Source organism: Tympanuchus pallidicinctus, unplaced genomic scaffold (assembly GCF_026119805.1).
Source record: "Tympanuchus pallidicinctus isolate F22 unplaced genomic scaffold, pur_lepc_1.0 scaffold3, whole genome shotgun sequence".
Lineage (NCBI taxonomy): Eukaryota > Metazoa > Chordata > Aves > Galliformes > Phasianidae > Tympanuchus > Tympanuchus pallidicinctus.
This window is the reverse complement of record NW_026294747.1, coordinates 92,630,728-92,647,747: the sequence shown is the minus strand read 5'-3', so window position 1 is coordinate 92,647,747 and position 17,020 is coordinate 92,630,728. Positions and strand designations below refer to the sequence as shown.

General features: G+C 43.2%; 1 protein-coding gene across 2 annotated transcripts in view; it reads left to right on the top strand.

Annotated features, from left to right (window-relative positions):
- Positions 1-684: 684 nt before the first annotated feature.
- The window catches only part of RFTN1 (raftlin, lipid raft linker 1), a 95,661-nt gene continuing 79,325 nt past the window's right edge, over positions 685-17,020 (top strand). Inside the window, exons 1-2 of one of the 2 annotated variants that reach the window (XM_052695612.1) lie at positions 685-1,024; positions 10,415-10,570. In XM_052695612.1, coding sequence (XP_052551572.1) covers positions 10,426-10,570 — 145 coding nt within the window. In that variant the 5' untranslated portion in view covers positions 685-1,024; positions 10,415-10,425. Of the gene's footprint in view, positions 1,025-9,500; positions 9,523-10,414; positions 10,571-17,020 lie in introns of those variants that run through there. The other variant, XM_052695613.1, reaches the window with a different exon arrangement.

Sequence of the window (17,020 nt, the reverse complement as noted above, 5' to 3'; positions counted from 1 at the left end):
CTCTGCTCTGCCTAGAGCCCAGCAGTAAGGGCACTGCTGGTTTTTTTGTTTGTTTGTTTGTTTATCTTTATCGAGGCTTCAGAGGAAAAGGCAAGATATGCAATTGTTCTTTGTTCATGGGGCTGCAGATGGCATCTCCTGGGCATGCCTGCTGACCAGGCTCAAGAACCAGGCTAGGTATGGACTTGTTGCCAAACAAAAGGTATACATGCTGACTCTGGGAAAGGAAGGCCCTGGTATGCATGGAGGCTGGGGAGAGGCGGGGGGGCATTCGAGCCTCACAGAGGGAGGGTGAAAGGAGATGGACACATTGACCAGAGGGTCCGGGTACTGGGTACAAATACAGCTTTTCACTACGAGGGAAGCTGAGTTGAGACGCAGATGCTGCCCAAAGCAGTTGTGCAGTTTGTGCCTGTGGAGGTTTCTCCAAGATCCGACACAGTAAAGCCGCGTCCAGAGCCGTCCTGAGGTCCGTTCCTGCCGAACCACCCCTGCGGCTGGTGGAAGCGGCTGAGGAGGTGAGTCGCGGCGCCTCGAAGCTATGGGGCTGGAAGCCCCGGCGGGGAGGAGACGGCAGGGCGGGGTGCAGGCGGGTGTGCGAGGGATTTGTAGCCCCGGCCGGGAGGCGGAGCGCTCCCGCTTCGTGTCAGTGGGCTCAGCGCGGGGGCGCGCGGCTGCAGCGTGGGCGGGAGGCGCTGCCCCCGACACGCCGCGTCTCCGGCAGGGCGCGGGGCTCGCCCGGCTGCTCGGAGGAAGAGGAAGTGGCTGCGGCCCCAGGCAGAGGAGCTCGGCTCGGAGCTCCCGGCCCCGCGAGGCGCCTCCCCGTGCCGTGCGGCACAAACTTTTTGCTGGGCGGCGGGGCTGTAAGGCGGCGCGGCGCCGAGGGGGAGCGGCCCCGGAGCACAGCGGGCGGGCGCAGGAGGAGGAGGAGGAGGAGGAAGCGCTGTCAGTGAGGCCGGCCGTCTCCGCCCGCCGGGCATCCTTCAGCGCTGCCGGGCTGCGTCTCGCCCGCCGCCTGTCCCAGGTACCGCCTCGCACCCGCCTGGCGCGACAGGGGAAACTTGGAGGGAGCGGGAAGTGACGGGGGTGACAGTCGGGTAGGGGCGCGGAGGAGTCCAGGGCTCCGCTCGTCTCTCGGTCCTCCGCTCCTGAAGTTTGGCGGAATCGGGGCCGGTCGGCGCGGCCGCTTCTGAGCGGGCGGCGTGTGGGGGGTGGGGGGGACGTCGCTCCCGTGTCCCGGGACAGGTCCCGCTTTATTGCCATATAGCCCCAGCTCTGAGGGGGCCGGCGGCCGCGCCGGTCCGGAGCCAGCACCGATTGGGCCTCGTGGGGCGGCGGTGCCGACACCGTCCTGTCGGGCTGCGGCGCCGGGAATCCCCCGGGGGGCGGCGTTGGCCGCGAGCTGCCGCGTGCCCGAATCGCCTCCGCGTGCCGGCGCGGTGGGTGCGCGGCGGGAAAGGGGAGCGCTTCGTGCCCGCCGCCTGAGGTGAGCGGCACCTGGGGACCGAGGGGCAGCGACGTGCCGCTCAGCACTGCCCGCGTTTGGCCTCTGCGGCTGAGGGCCAACAGGCTCCGGTTCGTCCCAGCGCCCCTCGATGGGGCGTGAAGTGACCGAGGTGACCGCACCTGACAGGGCGGGCATGTGCCGCTGCTGTTTGTATTCCCGTGAAAATGAATTACGCTGTTTGATTTAATGGGAAGATAACTAATGCTGTCAAGGCACAGCTGATCTCCACAGTACAACGAGAGACCTCTGTCCTTTTGCTTTTATGTTTTATCCTGAAGGAATCCGATCCGTTTCAGCTGTGGGCATCGAATCACAGCAGTAGCACTCTGTTTGCAATTCTGGCAGTCACGTTTGCGTATTTTAATTGCTCTTTTTCCTGAGGAAAAAGAAGCAGTCACAGAATGAACAGCGATTTCAGGAATCTAACTTAAGTTAGTTGTGTTGGACGAGGGGCTTTCTGCCAGTGAGCACTGTCGTTTCCGTGCTGCACAGCTTCACACCGGGCTCTGTGCTCCTCTTTACCACGTCAGCTTGCCAGGACTGTGCTTTGTGGCTGACTGCCTCGGGATAGCGCGTGTGGGGCTCCCAGCTCTGCAGCACTGTGCTCTGCTGAGGCTTTACTCTGTGCTCTGAGCATTGCAGTGTGCTTCAGTTCCTCCTCTCTGTTTGCTGTGGGCTCAGAGAAGTGTGGACTCAGCTTCAAAGGAAGGCTTCATTCGCACCTGACATTCTGTGCATTCTTCTGTCGAGTCCGTTCAGTCTTTAGTTTTCTAGGCAGCAAGCATTTGTTGCTTTAGGTTCCTTCAAGTTTTGAGAGTAGTTTCCTAGTTTTTGGCGTCTCAGTGGCCTTCTGGCTTCATGAGGCAAACTGAAATGTGCTACAGGAAAAATGTTACCAGCTTGTTTTCTGGGACTATTAACTCTTTTTTGCTTTGAATAGAAATACCTTGCCTAAAAGTGTTTTGCTGAAGTGGGTGCTGTCCTTTAATCTCCTGCTGCATTGAAAAAGATGCCACTGTATATTAAATCCCCTGGGTAAAATCATGGGGTGATGCACATAGGTTTGGGAACGCCCGTGGTTCTCCCCTTAACCTGCTGCTCTCAGGCTTCTCCCCAAAGCTAGCACAGTGTTGCCTCACACCTCTATTTGCTGCAGCCCACGTGCACACGTGAAGCAGTGTGCTTCCCTCAGAAGGTGTCCTGGTGGGCGGCAGCCCCTGTGTGTGAGCAGTGCCTGCAGGCTGCAGGCCCAGGGCCAGAGCGGAGGAAGGAGTGCATGTAGAGCTGCATTGTGAACAACATCATAAAAGCGATCGCACCTAATAATACTTTGGGAAAATCTGTTACTGCTGTGGTGTGTTACTTGACATGCTGCGTGCCAGGAATGTGCTTTCTTTCCTACCCTCACTTGTCCGGGTGGTCAGCTCTGACTTTGTAGAATCTGTGCTGTATTTATCTGCAGTTTGTTTTGTTTTTGTCGTTAACTTTCCTAAAGCTTAGCAGACTCAAGGCTAGACCAAGCAATTGGCCAAACTGACCAATTTATGCTTTCCTGCTGCCTTCACATAGTCTCTTTCTCAGGGAAGTGGTACTGAGGTCGATGCACTTAGTTTGTTTAACTCTAGCAATTGAATCCACATTGCATTGTGACAGCTCTTTGAGAGCACTGGGTTTCAGAACCAGTGCCTCCTTTGGGTTTGAATTCTGCCTCCATTCAGTTCTGGTGCCTTTGGCCTAACTGAGCTCAGCTCCTGTCACTACTTGCTTCATGCTGCTGTTTCTTCTGAGGCTGTAGTTTCGTTTGCTGAGCTTTCTTTCTGTCCCTTGAAAGCCCTCTGCTTATTCCACCTTTCCTTCTTTATTAGGTAATTCATCTCGCTGGGTCTGGAAACCTTTGTATGAATTCTCTCGCCACTTGCTAGGGTTACACGTTCAGCAGATACCCAAATTGTAGTTTAAACATGTTGCAGACCTCCTGTGTGCTCAAGTCCTCCAGCCTTTCATTCCTGTTCATCTCCCTAACGAGTTGCCTTCATCTTTGGGATCTGCCTTTTGAAATTGAAAACCTTAATTGCAGATTTACTTGGGCTGCTTTACCATTCAATTTAAATGAAATCAATCATAAAGCACAAATCTGGGATTATTCATTCACCAACCTTTCTGTAAGCAGAGATTTACTTACCAACTGCAAGTGTAAATCCTGATATTGCTGGTAAGTACATGGCAAAAAGTTGGTCAGCTGCGACATCCAGACACGGATAGGACTGGTGTATACTGTTTAATCTTTGTATTTTCAAAATAAAGTCTTTCAGAATCTTCCAAATTTCTCTGAAAACGTTGGCTACTTAAACAGCTGTTCCCCTCCTGCAGATAAAAATTTTCGTGGCATGTATTGAATATGTGCTTACAGCATTACTGTATGGTAATGTTCATGAAAAAGGACCAACTGGGGTATGTGTAGGTAAGAAATTCCCCTCTTCATGATGTCACACACAAAGCCTATGCCATGCTGAATGAGAGGGAAAACACAGGAGCGCGGTTATGTTCTGGGAATCTGCAAAGCACTGCCTGAATGCACTGTTCTCTCTTTGTTTATCTGCACACCCTGTTTGCCAGGTTGGTGTTTCTAATCCTCTGCTTCATTGATGCTTCTCTGCCTGATTATTTTTACCCTCTTATTTGTCGTTTGTTTCGTTCCTTTAATTTTTCTAGGAAAGGGGTTCACCCATAATTTGCAGGCTCTCCCAGGGTTTGTTTGGGGCTGAAGGAGGATGGAACACACTGTTGTTTTGCAGGCTGCAGAAGATGCGAGAATTAAATGACCACATGCCAGCAAGAGAACTGTGCAGAGCGTGGAGTGCTTATTGTTTAGAACGTGGAAAGGTCAGGATTGCAGGAGTGAGGGTTTAAGGAAATAAGTGCATCTCATTACTGCACAACAAATGTGAAGTCCTGTCATTATTTATAAAAGCCTTCTAGCATCCCTGTGAGGTAGCTGAGTGTTACCCATGGAAGGAAGAATTAGGATGAAAGGGCTTAACCAAAATCAGGAGAGAAAGCCTATTAATACACTGCAGCTGTCTGGTTTCCCAGCTGCTGAACTCACCGGTAAGAACACTGCGCTTCATAATCCGTGGAAAGAATTTCAGTAACTTATGATCTGTATTTAAAAAGTGATTAATAATTTATGGTGAGGCTTACAAAAGGAGGTCACGAGTTCTGGACGATAAACATTGAAAATGTGGTAATGCAAGCGAGCTTATTCCCACTAATTGTGTTTAAAACCAAGCTGATGGTGGCGTAACCTGTACAGCGTGCTTCTTTCAGATCCCTATGTCATGTAAATATTAAAATTACCTTAAGTTTCAGGTGGCTGTGTTGTACTTTTATTAGACAGTACTTGAATGTGCACTCTAAGACACTGCGCAAGAGCTGTGTGCAATGCTGTGTGCATTTAAAAGAATTGTTTAGGAAGTCTTTCAAAATCCCCCCTATAAGCAGTCACTCCGTAATGTTGATACAGTTGAAATAAACTATTTAGCCAATATATACTTAGCTGATAAGCATCCCTTAATGAGCCTTGTAATCTATTCAAGCTTCCATTAGCCATGTGGTTCTGTTACATCTCAGTGTAATTTTCATTATTATTCTTTGGAGATAAATTGTTACGGAGTTGTATGGAGGAGGGGACGATAAATCAAGAAATTAGCTCTAGTTGTTCCCTACCCCCAAAACAAAGAGAGTCAAAAATTCATGTAGAAAGTTGCTTTCTCTTCTTTTTGTGCCTGAAAAGGAATCTTGAGCCCTTAGCAAGAAAATGAATTGTTAGCTGCATGGCACTGTTCTGTATTTCTTGTTGTGCTCTGGTGGTTCTGAACTTGCTGTGTGTGTTTCATCTGTTTGGAACAAGGCTGGGGAACTGGAAAGGCAAAGCCAAACAGCAGAAATTACTTCAACAAAGACAAGGAGCTGTTGGAGAGGGTCCAGAGGAGGGCCACAAAGATGATCAGGGGGCTGGAGCACCTCCCTATGAAGACAGGCTGAGGGAGCTGGGCTTGTTCAGTTTGGAGAAAAGAAAGTTGCAGGGTGACCTCATTGAAGCCTTTCAGTACTTAAAGGGAGCCTATAAACAGGATGGGAACCAACTCTGAAAGGGTAGATAATGGCAGGACAAGGGGAAATGGTTTTAAGTTGAGGGAGGGAAGATTTAGGTGGATATCAACGGAAGTTCTTCACCAAGAGAATGGTGAGGTGCTGGAACAGGCTGCCCAGAGACGTTGTGGATGCCCCGTTCCTGGAGGTGTGCAAGGCCTGGTTGGATGGGGCCCTGGGCAGCCTGGTCTAGTATTAAATGGGGAGGTTAGAGCTTGATGGTTCTTGAGGACACTTCCAACCTGGGCCATTCTGTGATTCTTTGATTAGGTGCTGAGGTGAGGAGCTGAAAACTTGGCAGATCTCCAGAAGAGCTATAAAAATGCCTAGGTTTTATTCAGGATATGCTCATTGTCATGGACCATGTAGGTGCTTAAAAGTGGAAATCGTTTTTTTTCCTTCTGACTAAAAATTCTTGTGACTGACAGCTGTTTTTCATGACAAAAAGTGGTATCAATTTCAGTAAAACTTGAATTGGGAAGCAGTATTCAGAGGTAGGTCGGTGTTTGCAATGTTGGAGGCATTTCTTTACTATTCTCCCAGTCTCCAGAGCAACTCTACCCCTAAAACACACGGTGAAGGATAGTGACCAGGAGGAGGTGGCGGCAGGAAGCTCATCCCCTGGCTTCCAACTGGGAATTCTCCTAACATGCACAAGCTACAGGTTAATTTCTGACCTCGGTTTGCAGAAGAAAGGCACTCTTTCCCTGACTCCACAGGGGGGTGCATTTGCTGCCGTTCAGGAGACAAACAGCATTAGTTGACCATAGGCTTTGCTGTGTTTCTGCAACTCATCACAGCTTCTACTTTTGCTATTTTGCAAAAAATGGAAACGAGATACAAACTAAAAAAAATCTGTTTCTTGATCTGGGTTTCGGTTCTAGTTTTATCGTGTGCCTGAACACAGAATAGTTTAAGAGACTGGCAGGACAGTAAGGTTAATTCATGGGGAAAAAAAAGTCTGCAGATGGAATTGGTTTTTCCAGCACTTGTACCTGCAAGAGCCTGTAACTAATCTCCATTTTAGCGGTTAACATTCTTCATTGGATATTACATTTACTATTGCTTAGGGTTCTTCTTTCAAGTATGGAACTAGTGGGCTGATAAATGAGTTTTTAAATAAACGATGATAAGAAAATTTGTCTTCTAAGGTTCTAACCTTCTGGAGAACAGAAATATCTGACAGCTTTGCAGTGTTCCTGAAGAATCATTTTCAGATTTACTGTACTGGAAAGTGAATATTATTCAGTGATCATATTTTGCTTTAATACCGAATAAAAGATGTAGAATTCACATGCAGCTAGAGAAAGCCAGGATAAATATATGTGGTATGGTATCTTTGAGCATCTCTGACTGCAAAACAAGAGAGCTGTTGAAAAAGAACTGAAGTGGGTTGAGATTACTTTGAAAGCATCAATAATAAAACGCTTTGTACTGCACTTCTCAATTACATAAATATAGAAGATTAAGGAATGATGTCTTGCTGACAGCAAGATTTCTACCTAAAACCCACAGAGATGTTTTCAGACTTCAGGATGAAACAACTCTGAGCAGGAATGACATTGCTGCAGAGGAAGGGAAAGAGCTGGAAGGTGACAACACAAACTGTCCCAGTAGGAAGTCTGTGGGATAACACTGAGTGGAATTTGGTGATTCAGGGATTGCGTGTCCTACGTGGACCATCAGTGTCTTTTGGAAGATTTCAAGTATTTATACATTTCTGCATTATTATTTTTTCATAGACTCCTGTATCAAAAGTATGAACTTTATTAAGATTTATTTTCTACTGCTACATCACTTGAATCATAATTACTGTGGAAAAGATGATGATGCTGTGAAACTTATTTTTTCTACTGAAATACCATTTTGATTTGAATGAAAACATCCTCCCTCATATTTTGTTTGATTTAGTAACATAAATATAATTTTGTACTTAAAGAACAGTGGGGAAGTATTTATCCTCAGGGACGTTAATTGATGTTTAGCTGGGCGGGGGGAGGGCAGCAGTTGCCGCTGCTGGCGAGCCCCTCCAAGGGACCGTGCAGGTGGGCAGCTTTTCTAAGCGGCCATATTCTGAAACAGATTTGGTGGAGAAGTGCAGCAGAGTGCCTGCAGCTGGCACCAGCCAAGCAGCCTTGTATTTCCTAGCACTTTAACCTCAGTTTAGGAAAGAATGCAAAACTCTTTGTGATACAAAACACTGCATCCCGAAGGTCTCCTTCTGCAGAGGTCTGTCTGAGGAATCCTGTGGGTTTGCAGGCTCTGCTGCTTAGTGACCTCTGAAACGGAATTTGTTCCTTACGAAATTCTGTACTGTCTGCTTACTGTGTGGAAGAGCTACAGGGCCATCACTGATCTTTGAAAACTCAGTATCGCAGAGTCTTTTGAGTTGGGAGAGACCATCCTCCAATACCCCCAGCTCCTTCTCAGCAGGGCTGTGCTCTAGCCTTACATCCCCCTGCTTGCACTGATAGAGTTGCTGATGCTTACTGCTAGCTTAGTTCTGCACTCTGCAAAAGACTAAATAAATAATTATTTATACTCATACATATTGTGCTTTGGCTTTTATAATTTTTTTCCCTTCCTCATACTTCTTGTGAAGTCATCTTTATGAAGAGGTACAAAGCTGAGGTCCGTTACAGCCTATTAAGATACTCGTAGTATCCTACTAGGCAGATTAATGTACAACATACATTTATATATGAAAATAATGTTTTGGACTTGTGCTGTTTGTATTGCATAAGCAAAAGAAAGAAGCTGCTGTGTGTATGGAAAAAAAAATGTTTTCTAACATAAAATAAATTGTTATTGCAAAAAAAAAATAAAATAGTAGCAGTCAAAAATAATAGAGGCAAGTATGATATGGGAAGCAGTGGAAGGTCCTGAGGTTTTCTGATGTTAAATTTACAAACCAAGTTTCCAAGTTTCAGATCCAGTATTTCTGCCAAAATAATGAGGGAATGTTGTTTTCTTTTGGATAATCCCAAAATATTTAAGGTTTGGGAACAGATAAGACATATCCATTTTTCTTGATGCTAGAGGTCATGCTAGCAAATGTTCTTCGTGCTTCCTCTTGATAGAGTGCTTGTTTTCTGTGGTATTTTTTAAGGGTTGATGCATTGGTTGGGCCGATTTTGACATCTTTATTGGTGACTCTGTTACGCAGGCCGTGTATGGAATCTGCCCATGGTGCGAAGCCAGGCAGCTTTGCCAATAGCAAAAGGAATCCCAGCTCTGGGTGTGGGAGGACTTGGACAAAATGATGGCCAAGTGGTGGGAGCAGAGAGTAATGGGGAATGAGCAGAGATCTGTTAGAGCTGGGTGCTCTTCACTTAGCTGTGTTGGATACAAATGAGAATAAATGGGTTCCTTGGCTAATAGGAAGATGACAGTGAACTGTGCTTGGGATTCAGCCGTGAGAAATGCTGATGTGATTAAAGAGAGGGAAGCATTAATGGTGCTTTAAGGGGCATCGTTAGGCTCTCACTTTGAACATATGGTCACCTGCATTCAAATAGAGACATGAGGAATGATGTAGATGAGCTGGTGGGATGGTGAAGGGAGCAGAGAGGCTCACATAGATTGCTGGATGCATTTATGCTGGAAATTTGATGAAAATTGCTATCTGTTTGGGGGATGATGCTGTAATCTGTGCGTAGAAGTACAGTTTTGGAGATGGGGAGCCTGAGCTGGTTTTTCTTTCTCCGCTTCAGGTTTATGAATTGTTTGCCAAGGTAAAGGCAGCCCTGGTTTGTGACAGAGGCTTTTGAGGTGGTGGTTGTTCCCTTCCCTGAAGCAGCAGTTCTCCGTAGGCGGGGACAGGATGTTCAGTGGGTTGTGATGAAAGCCCAGGTGCTTGACTGGTATGTCTTATCTCCTGATACTACCAACTGCTTCAGGTCCTTTGCCTTGGTCACAACAGTGTTGTTGAAGAGGAATAAGAGTATTTAGCTTCTTCCTGTAGTATGGGTTGTTATTTGTTTCATACAATCATCTGCACATTTTTACCAAGCTGTTCTTCCATTTGTTCACACTCAGATGAGCCACAATAAAGCAGGATATTGAGAAACCTTCAAGGTGTAGCCAAAATGATTGTCAAGAGTCATCCTGTACAACGTTCTGGACTGACTGCCTATTAAAGAAAACCAGATTTGTCTGATTTGGTTCAGTCGTCATGGACCTCTTCTGTTTTAAAGAAGGCTTCTCTAAAGCCATTATTTCCTGTGCCTAACCTGAACAAACAGGGTGGAAGGAAATGAGGTAGTTTCCTCAGTGCTGGTATCTCTGCAAACCTGCTTTTTCTTTTGAATTATAAATCTCAGTGATCGTTTCGATATTACAAAGGTTTGTGTGAAAGACAATAGTATATGCTTGCATAGTAACTGCTTATATAAAAACTGTTGTTGTTAGTCTGTATGCTAGCAAATAATTTTGCTTTTTTAGCCACTTTCTGTAACAGACAATGTATCTACCAAAGTATACGATTGCATACATTTGGAAGATGGAAAATACATGCATTAAGCCATCAGTTCTACATTAAAATAATATTATGCCCAGGGCTTGATATAAGTGGTATATATTTTAATTATTATCTGAACATTTATTATACTATTTCATATACTTTATAGATAGCTTGCATTTAAAAACAGAAATCACCAGTGTATTATATTGCAGTGAATAAAACCAGAAAGATTAAAAACCCAAATGAATATTTTGTCATTTTCCTTTTTCCCTTTTCTTGTCTGTCTGTATCAGGAGCTGCTGAAATGGGTTGTGGATTGAACAAACTAGAGAAGCATGATGAAAAACGGCCTGGTAACATCTATTCAACATTGAAGAGGCCCCAGGTAGAAACTAAGATAGATGTCAGTTATGAGTATCGATTCTTGGACTTCACGACACTGAATGATGGTAAGGATGCTGTACTTTCCTGTAGTTTTTTTTGCTATTCAAACTGGCAAGTTAACTGCTTGATAATGGGTTGAGAATAGTATGTCTGATAGTTAAGTTTTTAAGATGTCTTTTAGTTTAAGTCAGTGCTTTCTCTCCAGTCATGTTTGCATGCAGAAATCTTCCTGAGAATTTTCTGTGAATTTTTTGATCGTAAATTTATTTGTAGGTTCTCAGATTTTAGATTCTTTTTACCCACGTTTTGTTGGTTGTTTTTTTTCCTTTGTTACTCTAAGGATGTATTTTCATTTTCTCAATTTGCATCTTATCCAAGTTTCATATGGTAAAGTGATTCAAGTCTGGTATGTTACGTGTTTTATTGCTCTTTTTTTTCCTGCTCCCTGTGCTCTCTCAGGAGTATTTTGAGAGGTTGAAATTAGTGTTTTCAGTTTTGCAAACTTACCTTAAATAACTCTTACATGGTTACGAACACCTGTATGTACATTCACGTGGGTGGAAACAGAGTGACGAGGGGCACTGAAGATCTAGAACATGAATGGCATAATGGTCCAGTCTCATGCCATTTTTACCTTTTTTGAGATCTGAAGTAGTTTGCTTTAATTCATATGACAATCTGCAGATATTTCATTTCTTTCCTTGCTGATTGACATCAAGCATCTCTGCCAGTATTGCTCACACTATCGCCTGTGCCCTCTTTCACTTCAAAATTAGCCTGTTCTGCAAGCGATTACTCCTCACACCATTTGGAAATCTGAAGCTTGAGCAGAAGGCTGGGACCTGCTTCTTGCTATATATAAACCAACACAGTACCAAAATCTGTTACAGCCAGCTGGCTGGATGCCATGTAGAGCCTCTGTGCTTTGCCCTGCACTGTGCTGCTGCTTCATGTTTTGCAAGTCAGGTCCAGGGAAGAGGTGATGGTAGGTCTGTCTGTGTGAGACAAAGAGTTGCTAGCACATTGTTTTGTGTGCCACCTCGCACTGTGCGGGTCAGCACGTTCAACCCAGGGTAGTGTTTGTTCTTTTCCAAAACTTGTTGCAAGTGGGCTTGTGACTGGGAAAGCTGGAGGTGTGGAGTAGGTGGTTGGACGGGAGTATGATTTTGGAGGCAGTGTGAGAACAGAGAAATTTGTTTTTGCAGGCTTTTCTTTGTGCCTGTCTCTCATTCTTTCTGATTCTTCCATTTGCTGCTACACTAATTGGAATGCACTGCTGTTACTGAGGGCACGAAGCAAATTGTAGAGGAATTAGTGTTTAATATATTTTTTTCATATTTGTGTTTCAATTGTTTCTGAATTTATTCATTTTTATTTCAGAGTCTTGAGCAGTTTGAGTTTCTGTTGTATGATAGTTTGACATTTTTTACTGAGATGGAATCAGTGAAAATTGATACTGGGGATTTTGTATGGGCTTTTCGGTGATGTTCATCACAACTGTGTGAATGCCTCACGAGGTTTCATGTGCACATTCTCCTCATGAGGTTTGTGTCTGTGTCGTTGGGTGCTGAGGAACCAGCACGCGCAGCAGCCATGTGTCTTCCCCCAGGCACAAAGCAAAGAATTAAACCCAGACTTTGTAAGTCCAGTTAAGTGGATAAATTGTAAAGCACATTTGTAGGTTTTTCTCGCTCACCCTAGATCTTTATGAGACGTGGTTTTAGAGAAACTGTGACTGGAAGTACTTCTATCAAATTCTGTGGCATTCTAGAGAGTATTTGCTTTTTGGCATGTTGTATCTCCATTGCCTTGGTCTCTGAAGATGCCAGCAGGTGGGCAGAAGAGGAGATAGAGCTGTGGTTCTGCACTGTTTCCTCAGTATCACCCATGGCTGTGTGCTCTGGGGATGGGCAGCGTGACAGCCTACAGCTGTGCAGCTTCCCCTGTTCATGTCAGCTGTACAAAGGCTCATGTCCTACTGCACAGGGTTAGAATGTTTTTCTCAGTAGTTAGAAAATGGCTGGTTCCTTTATATTTTTGCTCAGAAATAACCAAAGATAATGATGAATGTTTCACCTGTGCCTGCATTCAGGTGTTTCTAAAAACAAATTGCTCTCAGCTGGGTAAAAAAAAAAAAAAATCTGGATTGTGAAGACTGTCTTCTGTGAATCCACCTTAGCTCTCTCAATGCATGTCCTGACATCATCTTTTCCGTAAGTTTTCTGCTTCGTTGGTTTTTAGAATAAGCCATGCTGAATTGTGGTTGGCTGTGTAATATTTTACTGCATCATTGCTCTGAACCTTACTTAGCATAGTAGTGGATCTGGCTCTGAAGGGAGTTACTCGTTTATCTGAGACTTTCATGTTTGCTGCTCTGATACATGTATCTCTTTCAATAATTTAATCTGAATGGGGAGAAGTTGTGATGATCTCCACTTTGCAAATGAAAGCTAATATACAGCTCAAGTTTTCCAAGTCATAGTGTGTCTTTGCATATTCTAAAAACAGCTCTCATTGACTCCAGAAATAAGTGTGGATGCTGATCACAATTTGGAACTGCATGCATTCTCAAATCCAGTAACCAGAAAATCAGAGATCATTTCTAGAATTTTAGGTCTGTTTTAACTGCAATTCAGTAAGTGGTGAAGTGGATGTGAGTTTTCTGTTCCTGTAAGTGAGGAGATGCTGCTCCTCTCTCACCTTCTGTAATCTCTGTGTACTCCTTTATGAATCTGGCAGAAGACTGTACAGATGTGTTTGATTATCCTCTCTTAGATCAGTGTTCTATGAAGGGGTCTGACAAATTCTGGAGTGTACAGCCAGGAAGAGATGGGACCTTTAAATCAGCTGGTACTGTCACATGCTCATTTAATTAGCATCACTCTGCTGAAAGCAGGGATAAAATGCCATCCTGCTGGTCATTTCTCTGCTGTTAGCCAGAAACTTTCTTGATGTCTTTGGTTATGTGTTACCTTCTGACACGCAGCTGAAGGAATTTGAGGAGGGACGCTCCTTATTGTACATCAGATGTTTTTATACACTTTCAGACTCAAGCCTTGTACTCTATAACAGATGTCCAATGGAAAATACTGTGTGATATCTCATTTAAGTACCATGTAAATAATACATGCATGCAAAATGAAGTTGGTTGCAAGTCTGAACTAAGGTTGCAAGTCTGATGTCTCTCAGTGTTAAGGGATTGATATACTAAAAAGTAGAGTGTCCAGAGAAAGATTTCCCAAGTTTTTAAGGAAAGCAGGCTGTGAAGAACTCATCAGTCTCCACCATGTGCCACAATCCTGATAATTTTTATGGTTTGTCAGAATAAAACCCGTAGATGTGACAAATTGCTTGATCAAGTGTGATTCTTTTAGGATTTCCACCCAGTGCAAGTGAGTGCTGGAGGAGCGAGGAGCACTTGGTGAAGGCGTCTTACAGCTGCGAGGAGGCTGTGCTGCTTTTCTCATGTTTGCTTTGCAGTGTCTGCTAACCAGTATTCCCTTTTCTGTTGTTCCCCGGGTCATATTGAAGGACCTGCTGCCCTGATGGTGGCATGTCACTGCTGCAGGCAGGCCCTCCCAGAGGCTGTGTGCTTTGTTCACAACCTGCTCTGCTTGGCTCTGTCCACAGGTTGAATGTTCTCAAGCTCCCCACTGGCCAAATCTTGCTTTACAGTGGCTCAACTGGATGCCTTCTCTCATGTGTTGAGATGATAGAAACGCTAAGCGACAATAACTGAATTTTATAACAACAAAAAATTTGATGGAAGTAGAAGATGGTAACATTTGGTTAATGTTCCAGTAAAACCTTTTGCCACAAAGCCAGAAGTGACAAATTAGTATCTGTGTGTGTATTCCACAGACTTTTACTGGAAAAAAATACAAAAAATTGTGTCACTCCTGTAATTCAAACAAACAACAGCAACAAAAATTTGTTTTTTTGCATTTCTCTCTGTAAAAGAACAAGAAGTGACTAGTGATCATCTTATACCTTACATCTCCAAAATGCCATGCATTTCTGTTTTACTGGAAGTAGGAGGTAAATGGTGCAGGGGGCAAATGCTAACAAATGGGATAACGTTGACTGTTTGGTTTGTTATTCGATTCGAAAGAGGAATGTTTAAATAATCTGTGCTCCTGCCCTGTTCTGACCTAACTTACCTAGTTTAGAGAAATTCATTTGGACTGACAGATGGTACAGAAACTGGCTTCTGCCTCTTCTTTGTCTTTTGTTTCCTTTCTCCTACCTCTTTTCAGTTACGATGACCTTCCGAGAGAAACGAGGAATCTGAGGCATTTATCTCTTCCCTTCTCCTCAGATTACTGTAGAGGTTTTTTCTTTGCTTGTCTGTTTTAACTGACCTGATTGGATCTTTTTTATTTTTTAGTTATTTATATATTTGTTTTGCTTCAGGTTCCTATAGCAATTCATTGGCCTGATGAGTTATGGCAGTCTTTGGCTTCGAAGAAAGTTGGCGTGGAACGTACACAAGCCATACAATGAGAATGAAATGGGGATATAAATTTTTTTTTTAAACAGGGAAAAGCTATACTCTGAACAAGCCATTTGTGCTATAAAACCACTAAAATCCAGATGTTTTGACTGATGGAATGAATAATAACAGTACTTCACATGTCCCAGAGAAGTTCTGAAGACATAATGTGAATACAAGGGCATATGGTTTTGATCCTTGTTGTTGATAATTTATTTCTCAAGTGGGGGGGAAAAAAAAATCAAAGTGACAATTATTGAAAAAAAGTAAGGTTATTAGTTATATTTCAACATTTCCACTCTGTTCTTTTTGCTTAAGGGTTGTTGCCCAAGGGCTGTATTGTCAAGCCAAAAAGTTATGACTTGAGGCATTTTTGTACATATGTGTACATATTCTTATATGCATGCATATACTTATGCATATATAATAGTATTTATATATATGAATTTGAAAGTGTATCTAACTTTCCCATTCTGGCAAGCTTTTGGGTATTATATAGTAATGTTTAGGGACAGTTTTGCTACTAAAAAAAACCAAACCTGTTAGGGTCTAACTATGATTGGTATGGCTGGGCTTCTGTTTGATTCATTTTTGTTTTTTGTTTTTTCTCTAATAAATGTGCATACAATGTGTTAGTGAACATTCATAAAAAAACATAATTGTATTAGAATCAGAAGTTAAAGAGGCATTCAAGTGTGGGCGTACTCTTGATTTAACGTTACATTTTAGTTGTGTGTAGCTTGCATAGTTAAATTAATAATTAAAAAAAAACAACTAAGGGGAAATATGTAATTATATCTTAAAATGAGTCACACAGTGGAAGATGCAAATTGGGGATAGGGAAGGCATTTTTCCCACAGAATTTGTATGTTTTCCTACATTTGTATGCAGGCACTTCCATCTGTTATAGAACATAATGTTTGTTATTTACATCAGTGCTTACCATCTCTTCCTATTGGTAATTTTTATATTGAATTAAGTAGCTATTTGTGCCTTGTTTCTGCTTTCTGTTTCTCTTCACCATTCAAGAGCAGGAGAAAAAAAAAACAAAACAACCTGAAATCCTTCTTTGAGCAAGCAGCTCTATCTCTGAAAAAAGACCCACTGTTTGCAGGTGTTTGGATTTGATTTAAGACTAGTAAAAGCAATTGTTTCCCCATTGGCAAATTTATTTAATTTCCTGTTTTCAATTTTGTAAGCAAAGGAACATAAATGAAATTAGCATTCCAGTTTTGTATTTCCAGTTGCCTGGGTTGGTTACCGTCATTTTGTCCTCAGGAGTGATGAAATAAAATTAGCAAGGCAAAATGTTGCTAGGTTTTTAATATGATGTGATAGCTTGAACCAGACTGCACATAGATCGTGTACCACAGACAAAACCATTGTTTGAGAAATGAATCGCATGTTAAGAGCAGTAAGATGATGAGCAAAAAAGGCCAATGGGCTACTTCTGTGTAGTTCAGATTCTGCTAGTGCTTCCCTTTCATTTCAGCTTGGTCCATGTGCAGGTTCCATTAAACTCAGATTGCATGTACTTGAAAATATGAACATGATAAAAAGAATCAGCACAAGGACTTTGCTTGGTCTGGTCTTCAGTGCCCTCCATTAATGCAAACTTGAAGAAATTATTTTTTTTTGGCTTCTCTAAAAGTGTGCAGGTATTTTATTCCAAGTGAATTGCAGTCTGTAGTATGTAACCTTTTAGGATCTGCCACTGTAAGTTGCAGCAAAATGAAATGTTTGTGCTGGTAGCAGTTTATAAAACTTACTGGTATGTCTTGGGAAACTTGCAATTTGACATAAAGAGAGCATTCCATACGTTAGGAGTTTAATAAATGTAATAAATTACACCATAAATGGAATTGCTTACGGAATTGTTAGAAATAACTTGAACTTCTTTACTATTGTTTGCTTTTAACTGAAGATCCATGCCTTAAGTCAAATACGTTAGATGTGTTCCAGTTTCTAAGTAAAGGTTTGCTTTCAGTAATTTATATTGAACTTCCAGCTTTATGGTAGACTG